The 18,336-nt window shown below is 40.6% G+C and overlaps 1 protein-coding gene across 1 annotated transcript in view; it reads right to left on the reverse strand.

Annotated features, from left to right (window-relative positions):
• DNAH8 (dynein axonemal heavy chain 8) overlaps positions 1 to 18,336 on the reverse strand; it is a 414,847-nt gene that overhangs the window by 286,056 nt on the left and 110,455 nt on the right. The window contains exons 21-24 of the mRNA XM_004619333.1: positions 12,985 to 13,120; positions 11,181 to 11,290; positions 8,060 to 8,166; positions 6,622 to 6,624 (exon numbers count right to left, since the gene is read on the reverse strand). Of these exons, the coding sequence (XP_004619390.1) occupies positions 6,622 to 6,624; positions 8,060 to 8,166; positions 11,181 to 11,290; positions 12,985 to 13,120 (356 nt within the window). The remainder of the gene's footprint in view (positions 1 to 6,621; positions 6,625 to 8,059; positions 8,167 to 11,180; positions 11,291 to 12,984; positions 13,121 to 18,336) is intronic.

Here is an 18,336-nt window from a genome sequence, read left to right on the forward strand (position 1 = left end):
CAATAAGATAGATTTATTTTACTTAGAAACCATAACCTAAAATTTCCTGTTATACCACAACTATCAAATTACAAGAAGAGAATGCAATTTATAATTATAATGGAATGCATTTCCGAGAACCAAGAAAACTTGGCAATTTAATATTCATAGAAGTAAATAAAACATTAGTCTCATATATGTTCTAGCATTTTAATGTTGCTTGCTCAGTAATAACCACTAAATAATACTTACTTAAAACACTGTTGGATGCCAGTCCTTTGATAGATGACAGATAAGTTCACCAATATAAAGCATGTGTGTGTGTGTGTGTGGACACATGGATTGGGACAGATAGAAATAGAGATTCTCTCTGCTCAGTCAGACTCCAGGTGGAGAGCCTCATACCTGGAGCTTGGGGGCCATTCTACTTGCTCTCCCCAGCCCTTAGACCAGAAATTTACACTACCTGTGTCTATTCTAATCCTCCAAACCCAGGTGTGTACTTCCAGGAGCCAAGACTTCACTCATCCTAACCTCTTACCTCTTAATCTTGCTCCAGAAAACCTGGGACCCTTCTATACTTTGCCCCCTGTCCTTAGACAAGGAGTCACACCATCTGATGTCAATTCTCATCCTCAAAACTAAATTCTTCATATTGGGGAAGGTGGGATACAACAGTCTTAATTCGTCAACAGTATACATTTATACATCTCAGTTAACTAAAGGGATTAACTAGGTGAAGATTCACTTGTCATACTCAAACAGCACTACATGGTAAGGAAAAGTATCTGAGCAACCAGTAGCCCTCTTGTATAAACAACAGAGTAGATCAGTTCTTCAATAACTGGGAACCTAAAGCTCCACCATTAACACCATAAAACTTGAATATGAATGGGGAAACAACAAAACTCAGCTGTTCCAGCAGACAGGAACAGAACACCAGGCAAATTCTCAAGTTCATCAAAACTCTCGAGCCTGGTCGATGAGGACCTCAAATCAACACTCCACTGCATTGGCAAAAGCTATTAAGGACCAGAAAGTGAAACTAAGCAATCACTGGACTAGAAATTCAACCAATCTAAAGAACTAATTCAGAAGATTACAGATTCCATACAAATTAAATCAAAAGAGCTAAAGAACACAAAAACAAGCCAAATTAGCAAATTCGCACATGTGGAGAACCATATAGATGAACTTGAGGACAAAAGTCAAGCCAGTATTGATAAAAAAGTGAAATAAAGGAAAGGAGAAAGTATGAAGGAGAATGTAAGGTACATAATGTATAATAACAAGAAGAATAATCTCTAAATTACAGTAATACTCGGAGGTAAAAGGGAAAGGGAGAAAAGAAGTGGTGAGAGAGATCATAGCTGAGAATTGCCCACCCTCTGGAGAGTGGCCGAGGCACAGATCCAAGAGACCAAAGAGTACTAAGCAAGTCAGAATCAAACAGAACAATGCCAAGACACATAGTACTGAAAATGGCAATAACCAAAGAGAAAAATAAATTTCTTAAAAGATAGAAGAAAAATCTTAAACACAAGGAAAATAACAAGAATCATAACAGATTTTCCATGTGAAATGGTACAGGTGAGAAAGAGTGGAATGACATATTCAAATTACTGACAGAAAAAAATCCTTTCAACCTAGAGTTCACTACCCTGAAACAGTATTATTTAAATGTGAGGGAGGAATAAAAATACTCTCAAACAAAATCTTAACATTTGCTGTAACTAAACCAGCTCTTGAATAAAGTACTGAAAGGCGACTATATAAACCAAATAGTAAACTGTAGACGCAACAACCCCAAACAGTAAAATAGCAAACAGAGACCTTTATATCAGTAATAGCCCTGGAGGTCAATGGACTAAATTCTCCCATTAAAAGGCATAGAGTGGCAATATGGGTCAGGAGACAAAATCAATCTATTTGCTGATACAGGAAATACATCTAAAATCAAAGAATAGATGCAGGATTGGAATGAAAGGATGGAAAACAGTCATACAAGACAATAATAAACAAAAATATAGCTGCAACAGCAATACTTATATCAGACCAAATAGCGTTCAATCTAAAGAAAGCAAGTAGGATTAACACTACTTATTAGGTGTTCTCTGTAAAAGAGAAAGTCAGAGTCTCTTGCCCCCGTGCCTGGCTGTCTTCATCGGAGCCCCTCAGAGAGGGTGGACTGAGTTTCCCTTCCTGGCCCGAGCAGAGCTCCAGCAGCCAAAGACCTCTGGAATCCAGCCACAGCCACGCTCAAGGCCACTCTCCACACATTCGGACGAGCCTCATGCACGAAGGAACCGGCAGAGAACCCAGGTGTGTGGGACCTGGGGCTGAGATCTCCAAGTCTGCTTGGATTGGGACTGGGCCTACTCCACCCAGATCCCCTATTTTCCAGTAGCTTGGCACCCACACCCACAAACTCCCCCTGGCACCATCTAATCTCATCAACAGCCAAGATTAAGAGACTATAAAACAAAGCTCTCAGAAGCCTAGTTCTCCCTCTCAGAGAACCTGACAAGGTACCGAGAGCATCCTGCCCACATGGCAGAGCCTGGCAAGTTCTCCATGATGTATTTGATATGCCAAATACAGTTACAATGATGGGTCTCATTCCCCTTATCCTGAAAGAACCTCCAAAGCAGCACCGCTGGGATGAACGAGTAAAGAGAGGCTGCTAAAATCTCAGGGCTAGGATGAATGGAGATGTTACTGACGTCCGCTCAAGCAAATTGATGAACAATGGAATGACAGTGCTACAGTGCTGTTAAGGTGTTAAGGGAAAAAAATGGAAAAAAATGGATCAAGAAATACTAACTCTAATCAACATACACACACCCAAATGTAGGATCAGCAAATTTTATAAGACTTTTGCTCACAAACCCAAAGAATCATATGGTGGAAATATAATAGTAGTGGGAGACTTCAACAGTCCACTGTTTCCAGTGGATAGAACACTAAATGCTTGGAACAACTGTGAAATCACGGTGTTTTTAATAAAAATCAATTTGGAAATAATAAGATATAAATAAATAAATAAACAACATTGGGGGATAGCAGGAGGGAAACAGGGGACATTGGTGGCAGGAAGTGGCACTGGTGAAAGAATGGTTGTTGTAACACTATATAACTGAAACCTAATTATGAACAACTTTGCCACTGTGTAAATGATGGTGATTCAATATATATATATATAATTCATACTTGTACAGAAATACAGACCTATGAATGCAAATAATTTATGAGATACATCAAAGGACATACATAAAATGTAAATTAACTTCATTATCTCTTTCTGCTTTGACTTCTTTGTCTGCATCCTAGACAAAGTTAGAATAATGGAAACAACCTTCAGGAGCAGGAAAACTGTTGTTACTGAAAACAAAAATCTCTATAACTAAAGACTTTTTAAATAGCTTCTATAGACCTACGTATCAATGCAAGAGGTGAAACAAAAACATAAAACAGTTCAAACTGGAGACCCAGTTCAGCATTCAAGGCCACTGGTTCCCAAATAGCCATATTATTATGATGAACTCTGAACTAAGAGCAAGCCAATGGAGAGGAGGAAAAGTACCCTCAGATTCAGAGTCTTACTTTGAAATAAATTCAAGATACTGCAACCACTCTAATAAGAACAAACTATTTATGAAAACAGGACTCTCAAGAAGTACAAATGGCTGAACTAACAGTGGAATGGAAATGCACCTAGACCATTATGTAACTTAGTCAACAATTTAGAGGATTGTCTTAAGAAATTCTCAAAAAATGCAAAAAACTAAAGGTAGAAATTACTTTTAAAAAAGTAAGAAAGGGGACAGAGACAAGAAAGTGATGTTTATTTAATACTTAATGTATGACAGACACATTTCCAAGAGCTTCTCATGAATTAACACATTTAATCTTCACATAACTTTGTGACACAGATCCTATGATTTTAATTTCCATTTGGTAGTCAAGGAAGCCAAGGCAGATAGAGGATAAATCACTTAAAAGGGTCACTCATCTCTGCAGTGCTTTGCTCCCTGGAACCCTACATATAAAGCATTCATTGTACGTGAGCCCTGCATATTAAATCGTAATAAATTAAATAATAAATAAATATAGTAAATTAAGCAATTGCCATGATTGAATCTAGAAAAGAGAATTTCTTTTCCACTGAGAAAAGATTGTCTAGGTTCCCAAAAGATTCATGGGGTTTTGAATCCCAAAGAATTCCCCAAAGTGGCCTACACCTAAATTTGTAATCATAGACTTCAAGACTAAATAGGGAAGTTCAGATGCTTCAAAAGCACAGGCTGACCCTTAAAAATATATAAAATGGGTTGGGGGTGGCTGGGCAATAGTACAGCAGGTAGGGCACTTGCCTTGCATGCCTCTGACCTGAGTTTTGTGGTAGCCCCTGTGGTTTGTTGTGCCCCAGGATCGATCCCTGAGGATAGAGCCAGGAGTAAGCCCTGAGCAATGCCTGCCATTGCTCAGATATGGCCCCAAAACAAACAAACAAATAATGCCAGATACGGCCCCCAAACAAACGAACAAAAAATCAGTGTTAGCAATAGAATTCTCCTATGAAAGTGGAAACTAGTCACTGAAACAGTGTTTATAACCTGCCAGGGAAAGAAAAACTATGTGTTTTGAGGTGACCAAACATGTTCATCTATAAAAGGTTAAGGCAGAGGCATTTTAGAAAAGGAAGTTGTAAAAACAAGTGTTGCGTTCATGTCTTCTGCTTCAAAAATTACTGGTGGACTTAGAGACTGAAGTTTGAAGTCCTAGAAAGTTCAGGCATCAAAATGTGTCTGTTGTTGATCACATCAGCCATGGATAAGACGTGGGAAAAGGACAAGAGAATGCTGAAAACAAGATACCAGCCTCTCCATGAATAAGAAACCCATCCGAAGCACAACAGCCTGGCTAGAGTCCTGTTGTGGGCTTCCAAGGCCTCCGGGGGCTGAAAATGTCCCACGGGTCAGGGGACCTCAGCAGGGCTTGTTTCTGAAAAAGGAAACAAACTTGTAGGGAGTGCAAACAGTCACCAAGTAGTCTGCCTATAATTATAGCTTTTCCAGATAACCGGTTTAAGGGAAAAGCAAGTACAGGAATCCCCAAGCAAAAAGCTGAATCAGACCACTTGTGTGCCCCTTGACTGAGTCTGCCAGATCCCCCTTACGCCTTCAAAAGCCGGAACAATGGAAACTGCTCTCAAGGTTCCCAGGGTCATGTGGAGGTGAAACTGACAATCCAAGTAAGGGAGAAAAGAAAAGACACAAAAACAAAACAAAAATGTCCTCTGCTCAAAGAGAGACAAAAACTAAAACCCCAATATGCATAAATAAGTACAACAGTAAGAAAGAAGGTGAAAGAAATCAGGGATTGAAACAAAAAGTTATACTAGATGAATTTCAATACAGAGTTCAGAAAAACTCTAAAATCTCCATTTTGGAAATGTTCAGAGAGATAAATGAGGGTAAGCTTTCAAATAATAAAATGAACAGGTAAAAATAAAACGTAAAACGTAGGATATATTTTATTGGTTTGTAAAATATATAAGGTATAATATTGTATTATATTTGTTATGGACTGGAGCAATAGCACACCGGGTAGGGCGTTTGCCTTGCACGCAGCCAACCCAGGTTCGATTCCTCCGCCCCTCTCGGAGAGCCCGACAAGCTACTGAGCGTATCCCACCAGCACGGCAGAGTCTGGCAAGCTACCCGTGGCATATTTGATATGCCAAAAACAGTAACAACAAGTTTCACAATGGAGACGTTACTGGTGCCTGCTTGAGCAAATCAATAAGCAACAGGATGACAGTGACAGTGACTCCAGATGGGAGCAGATTCCTCTGCCTGCCCCCTACGAATTTTGGCAGCCACCATCTTCCAGAACCCAGAGAGAAGCCCAGGTACTCAGAAGCACTAGGCAAACACCAGGCCTCACAATGGGGGATGGGCCGGCCCTTATCATTCCTCCTCCCTGATTGGATCCTGAGATGACATCCACAAACTGCTCCCAGCTACTACTTAAGTTCCTCAATGACCATGATCCAAAGACAAAGGAGTCTTGGAAACGAAAAACTTGCTGCAGAGATCTCTCCAGGCCCTAATTATCTAAAATTTTAGAATTCCAGGAGCATGTAGCCATGAGACATCTTAAGTTATTCATAATAAGCAATACAAAATAAATTGTCAAGTATTGCCTTTTCAGCAGGTTTGAATGGTGGCAGGAAAATTCCAAATAATAATGGTGGGACTGGTGTCAAAATATTGAATGTAATCAAAGTAGAGAGAGAGTGTACTATGAAAATTGCAGCACAGGCAGGAGAAGGGTGGGGTGTGGAGGGAACCTGGAGATTTTGGTGGTGGAAAATGTGCACTGGTGGAGGGATGGGTGTTTCATCATTGTATGAAACTGAAACATGAAAGCTTTTTAACTGCTTCTCACAGTGATTCAATTAAAAATATGTCACTGTCACTGTCATCCCATTGTTCATCAATTTGCTCGAGCAGGCACCAGCAACGTCTCCATTGTGAGACTTGTTACTATTTTTCGCATATCGAATACCCCACGGGTAGCTTGCCAGGCTCTGCCATGATACTCTCAAGCCTGTCAAAATACTCTCAGTAGCTTGACAGGCTCTCTGAGGAGGGCAGAGAAATCAAACCCAGGTCATCCTCATGCCAGGCAAACGCCCTACCCACTGGGCTAAAAATAATATTAATATCTAAATAAGTGGAGAAACAATCCATTATACTGAATGGAAGACTCAATATTGGGATGTTAATTCTCTCCAAGTTTATCTATAGATTCAAAGTAATTTATATCATCATCCCAAAATAAAAATTAATTTTCAAGGACTTGTATTTTAAAATATGAATGTACATGTATGAATATATACATATACACACACAGGTTTCTTAACCTCACATTAAATATAAATCAAAATTATGTGGATTAAATTCTTAGATACAAAAATAATGCCATGAAACACTTAGAAGATATAATAAATATTTTTTAAAAGAAATAAAATATTTTATTTACAAATTTATTGTTTATAAATAATTATAAATAAAAATTAAAAATCCCTAGGAAAGAATTGATCAATTTAAATATTCAAATATCAATTTGAATAACTTAAAGAATAAAAAGACTAAGCACAGTTGAGAGAAGATATTTTCTATATCATTGATAAACAATATATTGAGAATACCTTGCTTGGATTAATCCAATTGAACAGAAAAATAAGGGAGGAAAGAGGGAGGAAGGAAGCTTGGAGGAAGAGGGGGAGGTAGAAGAGGAGGAGAAGAAAAGAAAAACAACTCATAAGAAAAGCAAAAATGATTCATAAACATAACAATATGTTTAGCCTCTTCAGTAACCAGGAAAATGACAACTTCTTATCACCTATGATGGGAGCATTTCTGAGTTGAAAGACACCAACTGTGTGCAAGAATGAGAAGAATGAGAGAACAGTTGCTCTCTTTCGAGGTGCTAAAGTGAGAGGTGGTAAAGTGAGACACACACACACACACACACACACAGTGGTCTGTTTTATGACTCTTAGCAGCAGCATAATAAGACAAGATCAAAAACGTTCACAGGTCTTATTCACAAAAGTCCAAAACTACAAAACTCAAATGACCATCACTGATAGTACAGATAAACAGATGCTCCAACTATACAGAGGTGAAAATAAACTTCACTAATATAGTCAAATCCAAAGACATAACTTTGTACACAGTTCAAACACAGGACAAATCAGATGTACACTGACTAAGAACAGAAACATGGTAAGCTGTAAAGACACACAAGATAACAAATATCAAATAGAGGCTAGAGAAGTGAGTGGGTAGAAAGAGAAGTGACCACAGACAGTATTCTATGTGTCTTGGTCCATGCTAGAAACATGTTTGTAGTTTTGATCATTGTTCTTGCAGCATAACATGTTCTCTTAGTCTTTTCAGAAATGCTGAATTTCCATTATTTTAAATTAACAAAAATCAGAGTTGCTGTTATATTTTGTTATGAAAGATGGCATTACCAGACAGATCTAGCATTATTTTGAACTTACCTTCCAACAAATATTCTTTTTTTCATGGTGTCCAAAGATAATCGTGTAGCTTTTTGAAGACTGTCTAGCAATTGATGTGAGAAAAAGGCAAAGACCTCTTTACATTCCTATAATAAGAAATCATAATACACTAGGTATAATTAAAAGCACCCATGTAATAATACAATAATATAAGGAATAAGTGAAAGATGATAATAAACTGTACAACTTCAATTACGTTGTGGAAATAAATTTATTGCTAGAGTACTTGTTTATTTTTAAGACAAATGGTTTTTTTAAAACCTTTTAATTGAAACACTGTGGGATAGACCACTACCATTACAAAGGCATTCATGATTGTATGTCAATCATACAGCAGTATTCCAAAATCCATCACTCCACCAGAGTACATTTCCAGCACCAGTGTCCCCAGGCTCCCTCCCAACATAACCCCCAGCCCCCACCCTCCTCCTGCCTCTATGGCAGGCCCTTTTCTTCTCTCTCTCTCTCTCTCTCTTTCTTTCTCTCTCTCTTCCTACCTCCTTCTTTCCCTCCTCTCTCCTTCCCCCCTCCCCCCCTCTTTTGGGCATTGTGGCTAAGGCAAATAGGTTTTGAAAGGCTGGCTTACATAAGCATCTTAGCAACTCATAAGGACTTGTTCAAAAATTAAATTCAAAAACAGTTTTACAAAATAATATTGGTTTGATCAATAGCTTATAATTTATTCTCCTCAACTGGAGTATTTGTTAAATGTGATACATTTTCCGAGAGAGAAAGACAGAGAGAGAGAGAGAAAGAGAGAGAGAGAGGACAGGTAATGGAACATTGTATGACTGAAAGTCAGTCGTGAACAACTTTGCAACTGTATATCTCACGGTGATTTAATTAAAATAGAAATAATTTTTTAAAAAATATTTTTTAAATGTGGCACATTTCTCACTGCCTAGGTGGGGTATGCGCATGAGAAGATAATTTTGTTTTAATTGTCAACAAGTTCAACTTGCAACATGACCATATTATGAAATGTATAATACCAAATTACATGGATTGAAACCTTGTGATTTGAGCCTCTCTCCAAACCCCCTTTTCCCCTAGAGGAGAAGCAGCCAGGTTTATGGGCTAAAGTGTCAAGCCAGCATGGGGATCACCCTGTGTCTTGTAGTCAGTCACACATCAGGCCAGACTGCCCACGCGGCTGCTCTCCACTCTACACCTGGACTCTGAGACTGGACAGGAAGTCAGGGTGAGTTGAATGAGAAGGAAGGTTTATCAGATGAACCAAGAAGACATGGACCATGGTTACTAGAATGATTCGGTTCAAACACAGACCTGCTGTAAGCAAATTTTGATGTTACCCAAGCTGTCAGCAATACGGAGGACAGATTTGAGAGGCAGCTTTCAGAGGTAACTGCACCAACACAGTTCAGCGTGATTCCTGAGCTTGAGAAGCTTTAATGGGAAACTTCAGGCTCTACAGACTAGAGAAATGCCAAAAGGTGTGGAGCATGGTAACAGGCGCCAGAGCAGACAGATCTGTCCCTGCATAGCAGATAATACCTGTCCCTGCATAGGACCCAGGAGGGAGTGTCTGGGTGCATTTTACAAGCACCAGGTATCCGACCTTGCGTTTCACACCATCCCCAAGATTTGTCACCTAACTCCAGCATCTAGCCCTAAATGGGATTGGGCCGGGGCAAAGCAGAGTTGGAAAGGTGATAGGTCAAGAATGCTAAAATTTATGTGATTGGGCCATCCTCTTAAGCCGAGACCCCTATGAGATATGTGTGTATTTGGCAATAAAGTGAGCAGCTATCAGCTGTCTCCTGGTGTGGTTTTTCCAAGCACCCGTCATCCTTTGCTCTGCATCTGCCCTGAAACAGTGTGCAACGTGTTGGGCACGTTGGGGTAAACTGTTCCCCAACAAAAAGTAAAGCAACAGGAAGAAAATTATTACTGGAAAAGACACACTCTCCCCAGTGCATGGTGCTGAAAAGAATCCAGAGGCTAAAGTCAAGACTCAGCTGGGGGGCTAAAGTGATAGTACAGTGGGTAGGGCGTTTGCCTTGCATGCGGCCGACCCGGGTTCTATTCCCAGCATCCCTGAGCACCACCAGGAGTGATTCCTGAGTGCAGAGCCAGGAGTAACCCCTGTGCATCGTCGGGTGTGACCCAAAAAGCAATAAAAAAAAGACTCAGCTGGATAGCAGCACAATCTTGACACAAGATGGGAACTGCTCACTCAACTTTACGCCAGAAGGAGGAAGCTCCAGACTAGCCAGAGTTTGGCTTAAAAGAAGAGGAAATGTATTGTAGTGAAGGGGTATGCCTAGATCACTCGTGATGCCAGTGCTTATTATAGAGGAGATAGAAAAGGACAGAAATCAAGAGAAGAAGAGGAGAACAGAAAGTAATTGCTGAACAGGCATCAGGGCTTCAGCAATACTGGTGATACGGGTGAGTGGTTTGGCCATATATCCAAAACACAGACGCACCAATACAAAAAATGAGATCTAAGCTGCAGCCACTGGACCTTTGTAATGTGCCTGTCAAGGTGACAGGTGGGGGGGGGGAGGGAGTATGGGGATGCTGGGGAGAGGAGGGGAGTTGACGCTGGTGGTGGAATTGGTGCTGAAGTATTATCTGCCTGAAACTCAACTCAACTTTTTAAATGATAGCTATTTAATTAAAAAATAAAGAGGAAAAAATAAATATACAAACGCGATTCCTTGGGCTAAAAGTCAATCAAAATCTAACTATAAATAATTCAAATAAACATGCTAACAGAGAACAAAGGAATCCAGTGCTGAGTTATGTGGATTTACAATTTACAATTACTAATTGTAAAAGCAGGTCATTGATAAGGGAGTGAGGGGTGAGGTGGGGGTTATATCATTTTCTGCAATTAACACAACCGTGTTCCAATTTGCTTATGTTTGAGAGCACTTTATGGATTTCTATATCTTACCATATCATATAATGTCAATTTTTAAATTTTCCTTTCAGTGTTTTGTCATAGAGCCAGGTTGCTCACAACCCCCAGCAACAGCCATAAGAACTGCCCAAAAGCAGCAGCATTTGAGGTTCTCTGCAATCCTGAAACCTGGTTCTATAAAATTGCATGAGGTCGTTTCACCAGAAATACCTTTTTAAATTCATCTTCTTTATCATTAACTTTAAGTTCCTCCATAGCATCATAATCAGTAGTTTCACCATCTTCTGGCTCACTTCCAAAAACCACGCGTTTCCTATGTTCTATAGACAACAAACAAAATCCAAATATAACACTTAGTGTTTAGCCTTTAACTAATTCTCTGTGACTAAGCCTTTCTTAGGAAGCTCCTTTTGAGACTATGGTGGCTACAATGTCTGGTGAGAGGGAGGATTTCACATTTGTTGAAGTGCATTGCTTACTTGGGTGCAGTGCATCAGGGGTTTGCATTTACTGTGGCACCAGGGATCTCGTCTGCAGAGCCTAGATCAAGCTGGGCAATGTAGGAGGTGTCAGGATTCAAGCTGACAGCCTCACAAGTACATAACAGGCACACTACTGCTATGCCACACAACCAGGCCCTTTGCTGTAAGTTTTTCCTTTTCACTATCACTGTATCACTGTCATCCCATTGACCAACAATTTGCTCAAGCGGGCCCAGTAACTTCTCCATTCGTCCTAGACCTGAGATTTTAGCAGACTCTCTTTACTCATCCTTCTCAATAGTGTCGCATTAGAGGTTCTTCAGGGTCAGGGTAATAAGACCCATCATTGTTATTGTATTGGGCTATATGCCACAGAGAGCTTGCCAGGATCTCCCATGCGGGCAGTAAACTCTCGGTAGCTTGCCAAGTTCTCCAAGAGGGAGAACTAGGCTATCCCTATAGGAAGATGAATTCAAGGATGCTTGAACTCAACTTGAATCACTCATCACAAAAGAATGAGCATTCTTCTAATACACTTGGTAAATAAAACTCTTTGAGGGTAGAGTTAAGGAATGTTTTAAGAGGTGCCTATATTTTATCTGCTTACCTTTGTAATTTTCTAACACAAAGGCACCAGAATCTGGAGAGACAGTTAAGGGGAAGACCCTGGTTTGACCCCTGAGCAGTATGGCCCTTGCAACACAGTCCTAAATAAGCTTTGAGTACCACCACTGAGTCATGACCCAGTGACTTCTCCCCGAGAGAGAACAGACACTTTTATGATTTCAATACTTTGATAAAAACACAACTGAACAGAGAAACAAGGGAGAAGCCTCACTTCCTTCAGGTTTCGAGTCCCACAACCTCAGCTCTACTGTCATGGCTGGTGGCTGGAGCCTGTCCTGGGCAGGACTTGCTGCAGGATCCCTGACCTCTTACTACCCAGATGCAACCGCAGCCCTCTCCCCATGCTGTGTGACTGCCACAACTCTCTCCAGGTTTTCTAATGCTGTGCAATAAAGTAAATACCAAGAAGAGTTTCCATTGCAAGACCAAGGCTGCTTTCTACAGAAGGCTGGTCCTTGATCAACATATGGGAATGTGGCCTTCCTGAAGAATCCCCACAAGTCTCTAACTCGGCTTTACAAATGAAGGTCCTACTGGTCTGCAAAACTCTATTACTGTGTAATGTGTGATACACCTGGATCATGAAGCAATACCATTAAAATCCTGATAAATAAATATTTGTCTGTAAATATTCTTATTATAAATCCTGGTTTTTCTTTCTGCTTTTGCAGATCACAACGTTGTTTTTATTTTACCAGCTGGTCCTCAGGTGTAAAAAGGTTGAAAACCCTCGGCTAACAGGTAAGAGCTCACTGTGCTAAGCACCTTCTGCCAGTGATGGGTTTTATGCTGATCAACTGCTTTCCTGCTGGGACTCTGGGATTTTGTTACCTGCTCAGCAGAACGTGCAAATTTGAGAACAGACTTGGAATTTGTGGTTCAAACATTGTCACTAATGAAATTACCTGGTACCTGTTTTGTTGCTCTTGCACTGTACTTAACTTCATAAATACTTTCAAATATTGATATAAGTTCTTTGACAGCTTCTTCCACATGCCTGCTTTTGTGATTTAAAATATCAGCCCATTCTTTTGTATAGGTCTATAAAGTAAAGAAATGACTATTAATTTCCAGACAAATAAACAGTACTGTGACAAAATGGCAGTACTCCTCAAAGCATTATACAGATTCAATGCAGTCCTATAAGGATACCCATGACATTTTACAAAATCATTGATCAAACATTTCTGTAATTCATATGGAACAATAATGAATAGTTAAAACAATTCTTGGAAAAAAGAACAATTTCAAACTGTATTACATAGTGGTAGTTAATGAAAACAGCACAGTATTAGTATAAAAGCAGACCTACAGACCAATGGAATAGAGCTCAATATCCTGACACACACCCTCAAATATATGATTATTTAATATTTGATAAGGGAGCAAAAACTATGAAGTGGAGCAAGGAAAGTCTTTTTAAAACAAGAGGTGCTGGCAAAACTGGATAGCTACATGCAAATAAATAAATAAATAAATGGACTCAGACCTCTGTCTAATGTCATGCACAAAAGCCGGATTAAATGGACTAAAAACCTCAATATCAGACCCGAAACCATAAGGTTCATGAAAGAAAATGTAGGCAAAACCCTCCACAATACTGAAGCTAGAGGCATCTTCAAGGAAAAAACAAGCAAGTGGAAGCGAAGATAAACTTAAAACTAAGAAGCTTCTGGACCTCAGAAGAAACAGTGGCCAGGATACAATGAGAGTCTAAGGAATGGGAAAGTTTGTTTACCTTCTGATAAGAAGTTAATATCAAAGATATACAAGGCACTGGTACAGTTTTTCAGGAAAAACACATCTAATCCTATCAAAATGGGGTGAAGAAATTAACAGAAAGTTTCCCAAAGAAGAAATTCAGGTGCAGATGCTGCCCGAGCCCATGCACTGCTTGCGCCCACGTGACCAAGCACATGTGGCACCTGAGCACATATGTTGCCGGCATCATCTCCCTTCTTGAGATGTGTACTTTCCTATCTAATGCTGGGGTATGTGTAGGGGTTATCTGTCTTTGGGGAAGGCCGCGCTCTCTCTTGAGCATGTTATTCTCTATCTCTCTCTCTCTCTCTCTCTCTCTCTCTCTCTCTCTCTCTCTCTCTCTCTCTCCCCCTTTTTTCTTCTTCCTCCCCTTCAGAACCCTCCAAATAAAAATCTGTTCTACTTCAAAAAAGAAAAGAAGAAAAATAAATTTGAATGACCAAAAGGCACATGAAAAAATGCTCTATATCATTAATCATCAGGGAGATGCAAATCAAAACAACAATGAGATAGCAATTCACACCACAGACACTGGCACACATCCAAAATAACAAGAACAACCAGTGCTTGTGTGGAAGCCAGGAGAAAGGAACTCTTATTCATTCTTGGTGGGAATGCCAACTGGTCCAACCTTTTTGGAAAACAACCTTTTTGGAAAACATATTTAAGGAATATGGATATTCCTTAAAAACTAGAAATTGAGCTCCCATTTAACTCAGCAATACCACTTTTAGGAATATACCTTGGGGGCCCAAAAACACAGCAGAAACACCATATGCACTTCTGTGTTCATTGCAGCACTATCACAATAACCAGAATTTGGAAACAACCTGAGTGCCTGAGAACAGACGAATGGATAAAGATACTATGGCTCATCTACACAATAAAATACTACACAGCTGTTAAGAAAAATGAAGTCATGAAATTTGCCTATAAATAATTAACATGGAGAGTATCTTGTTGAGTCAAATGGGTCAGAAGGAGAGGGGCAGATATAGAATGACTGAATCCATTAAGTGGTATATAAAAATATATAGTAGAATATTCAAGGACAGGGAAAACTGGTCAATGGTTGAAATCTATCACAAGTGTGTGGGGGGCAGAGTGTAGGCAAGATAGAAAAGGTACCAGTATGACAATAATAGTTGGAAATGATCATGTTGGACAAAAACTGAATGTTAAAAGTAGGTAAAGGGATATATGTGTATGACAACCTTTCAGCATCTACCTATATTGCAAACTACAATGCCCAAAAACGGGAAAGGAAGCAGGAGGGAGAGAGGAGAGAGAGAGAGAGAGAGAGAGAGAGAGAGAGAGAGAGAGAGAGAGAAGGTGCCTGCCATAGAGGAAGGCTGATAGGCTGATGGGGGGCGGTGATGAGAGGGAAATTGGGGACACTGGTGGAAGGATGGATGCTGGAACACTGTATGACTGAAACCAAATTATGTACAGCTTTGTAAGGGTCTATTTCATAGTAATTAAATTTTTAAAATCTTTTTTAAAAGTACTATGACAATTATTAATTACCTTTATCACTGTCATCACTGTCACTATCATCACTCATCCCGTTGCTCATCTATTTGCTCGAGCGGGCACCAGTAACGTCTCTACTGTGAAACTTGTTACTGTTTGTGGCATATCAAATACACCACAGGGAGCTTGCCAAGGCTCTGCTGTGCAGGCGAGATTCTCTTGATAGCTTGCTGGGCTCTCCAAGAGGGACAGACGAGCGAACCCAGGTCGGCCGCATAAAAGGCAAATGCCCTACCCGCTGTACTATTGCTCCAGCCCCTTAATTCAGAAAAGTATCGCTAATGCCACTGGAAAAAATCATTAGAAATAGTTGCCATTAGTATCATGTTTCTGACCTAAAACTCTCCATGCTGCTCAGGCCAGACTGGAGGAGGAGAAAGAAAACAAACCCAAAGTCTTTGACCTTGAGCTAACTCAATAACACACAGATTCATGTTGGCATTTATAGTGAATATGTAAAGTAAAGATGCAGGAGTAGAGAAATAATGTCAAAATGAGGAGTGGGTTTTAAAAATCCAATCCAGGGTCCAGAGAGACAATGCAGGGTTTCAGTGCTGGTCTTGCATGCAACCAGCTCCAGCTTGATCCCTGGCACCCCAAGTATCACCAGGAGTGACACTTGAGTAGGAGCTAGGGAAAGCCCTAAGCACCATCAGGTGTAACCCAGAAACAAAATAAAACAAAACAAATTAACAACAGAAACAAAACAATCAATACAGTCTGGGAAGACAGCTCAAAGGGCTAGAGTGCACACCTAGCATGTCTGAGGCCCAGCGTTTATCCAAGCATTATTTGGACCCCAGCTCAACTAACCAAGCACTGCCAAGAGTGACCCTCAGGCTTTCTGGGCATAGCTTGTAAAGCTTTCTCCCAGAAAAAAACAACACCCCACAGTATTGCTTTTGAGACTCCAATTAGATCAGAGTTTTGTGGGCAGAAGCAGAAGGAGGCACGGAGGCATGGAATTTGGTGCCTATCCAGAGGACCTAATTCTGAAAAATGGTGGGAAATTTCTTCGTGGAAAATTGAGGACAGCACAGAAGCGGTGAATAATGTACTAAGAAGTCTGCTGGCAAAAATTACTTACCTAATTAATTGAGGAAATCATCAACAATCCCTACAACTAAGCCCAGCCATCTCCTCAGAGGCCAGAGAGCAAGTTCCAGGCTTTAGGTGCACAATTTTCAGGTGAACAACCCTAGTTTGGTCCCCAGAAGTACATGGTTCTGGAAGGATGCAATGCAGGCCTGCAGTGCCCCAGCACCAGTGGTCTGGATCCAGGAGAGCCTTGTCACTGCAGAATCCAAACGACATGTTTCCTCAGCTCTTTAAATAAATTGTTGGCCCAGTAGTCCAAGAATCTCCAAGAGGAATTCCTGGGCTCCTGAGTACCATCTGGGAGGCTTCACACAGTTAAAAAAAAAAAAAAAAAGGAAAAACATCTTGCCAGACCCTCCAAATGCAAGTTTTTCTCACTTGCTCCCACCTCAACTTATTCTCAGCTCATCTCTGCCCTACTCTCCTCAGAGGAAAATGGCTCCCAGGGTTCCTTATTCTCTGGATTCCACTAGGAAGAAGCAATAGCAAAAGTGAGGTTACAATAACCAAAGTTTAAAATGTGTCTGTCAGGGAGACAGGCTGAGCAGTGGGGAGAAACCTGGAAACACTGGTGGAGGGTTGCTGAGACTGGTGATGGGACTGGTGTTTGAAACACACTATGCCTGAAACTTAACTATGAATAATTCTGCAAAATACAGAGCCTCAATTGAAAATTTAAAAATAAACAGGATGAAGAGATAAAACAGCAGCCGGGGAGCGATAGCACAGCGAGTAGGGCGTTTGCCTTGCACGCAGCCTACCTGGTTTGATTCCTCCGCCTCCGTTGGAGAGCTTGAAAGCTACTTAAAGTATCTTGCCCGCACGACAGAGCTTGGCAAGCTACCTGTGGCATATTCGGTAAAAACAACAACAACAACAACAACAAAAAACCAGCAACCGGTGTGCTTGCCTTGCAGGTGGCCAATCGAGGTTTGATCCACATCACCCAATATGGTATCTTGAGAGCTTCCAGTTTGATCCCTCAGTACAGAGCCAGGAGTAAGCCCTGAGCACTACCTGGTGTGCCCCCCAAACCAAAACGTTATAATAAATAATAATAATAAATTAAATGGAGAATAAGCAAAGCATGCAGAAAGGAAGGAGGGTGTCTTTCTTTCCCACACTTTCCTTGTTTGGAGACTGTTCCTTTATAAATTTATCTCCTACAAAATAATTTCCCAAATGAGCGAGCTTTTACTAGTCTCCTAAAAATGTTTCCTCCCTGTGTCCTGACTGTGTGGTCTCCCTGTGCACTCATCCACCTCTGCAACTCTAAGGGGTCTCCCGCCTTCCTAGAACCTTCACTGCTACTGTCCTAATTCCCAATATCCAAACTCCATCCTGAGGCCTGAACCTTAATCAAACAACCCTGCAAGCTCCCTATGTTCTATCCGGACTGAATTGTATTACCCCAGATAATCAGCACATTCATTCCATAAATGGAGGGATAAGAAAATTATATGGTCATAATCTATGGCAAGATAGACAGACAGACAGACAGATAGATGTCCTGCATCCCTGCCCATGGAACCAACTCTTTTCTATAACAGGTAAAATCATGTGGTAAAGTCACACTACTGCAAAACACATGATGATAACAGCCTCTGCTGAGGGCATACAAAAGAAACAATCATTTCCTGATAGGTGCCCCATCTCTTCTTGGGAAGACCAGTGAGTCCTTCAGGATAAAAACACTCTTTCAACTCCACAAAGTACTGTTGGGGACTAAGATAGATGATGGAAAAGGGCAGGATGGGCATTTTATGGACCACTCAACCCAGAATGTTGGCATCAGAGGTGGGATTCTGCCATGGCAGGGGTCCTTTGACAGTTGCATCTCTGCTCTTTCTCTGAGAATAATCTCC

The sequence above is a fragment of the Sorex araneus genome, chromosome 5, assembly GCF_027595985.1.
Source record: "Sorex araneus isolate mSorAra2 chromosome 5, mSorAra2.pri, whole genome shotgun sequence".
NCBI classification, from domain to species: domain Eukaryota; kingdom Metazoa; phylum Chordata; class Mammalia; order Eulipotyphla; family Soricidae; genus Sorex; species Sorex araneus.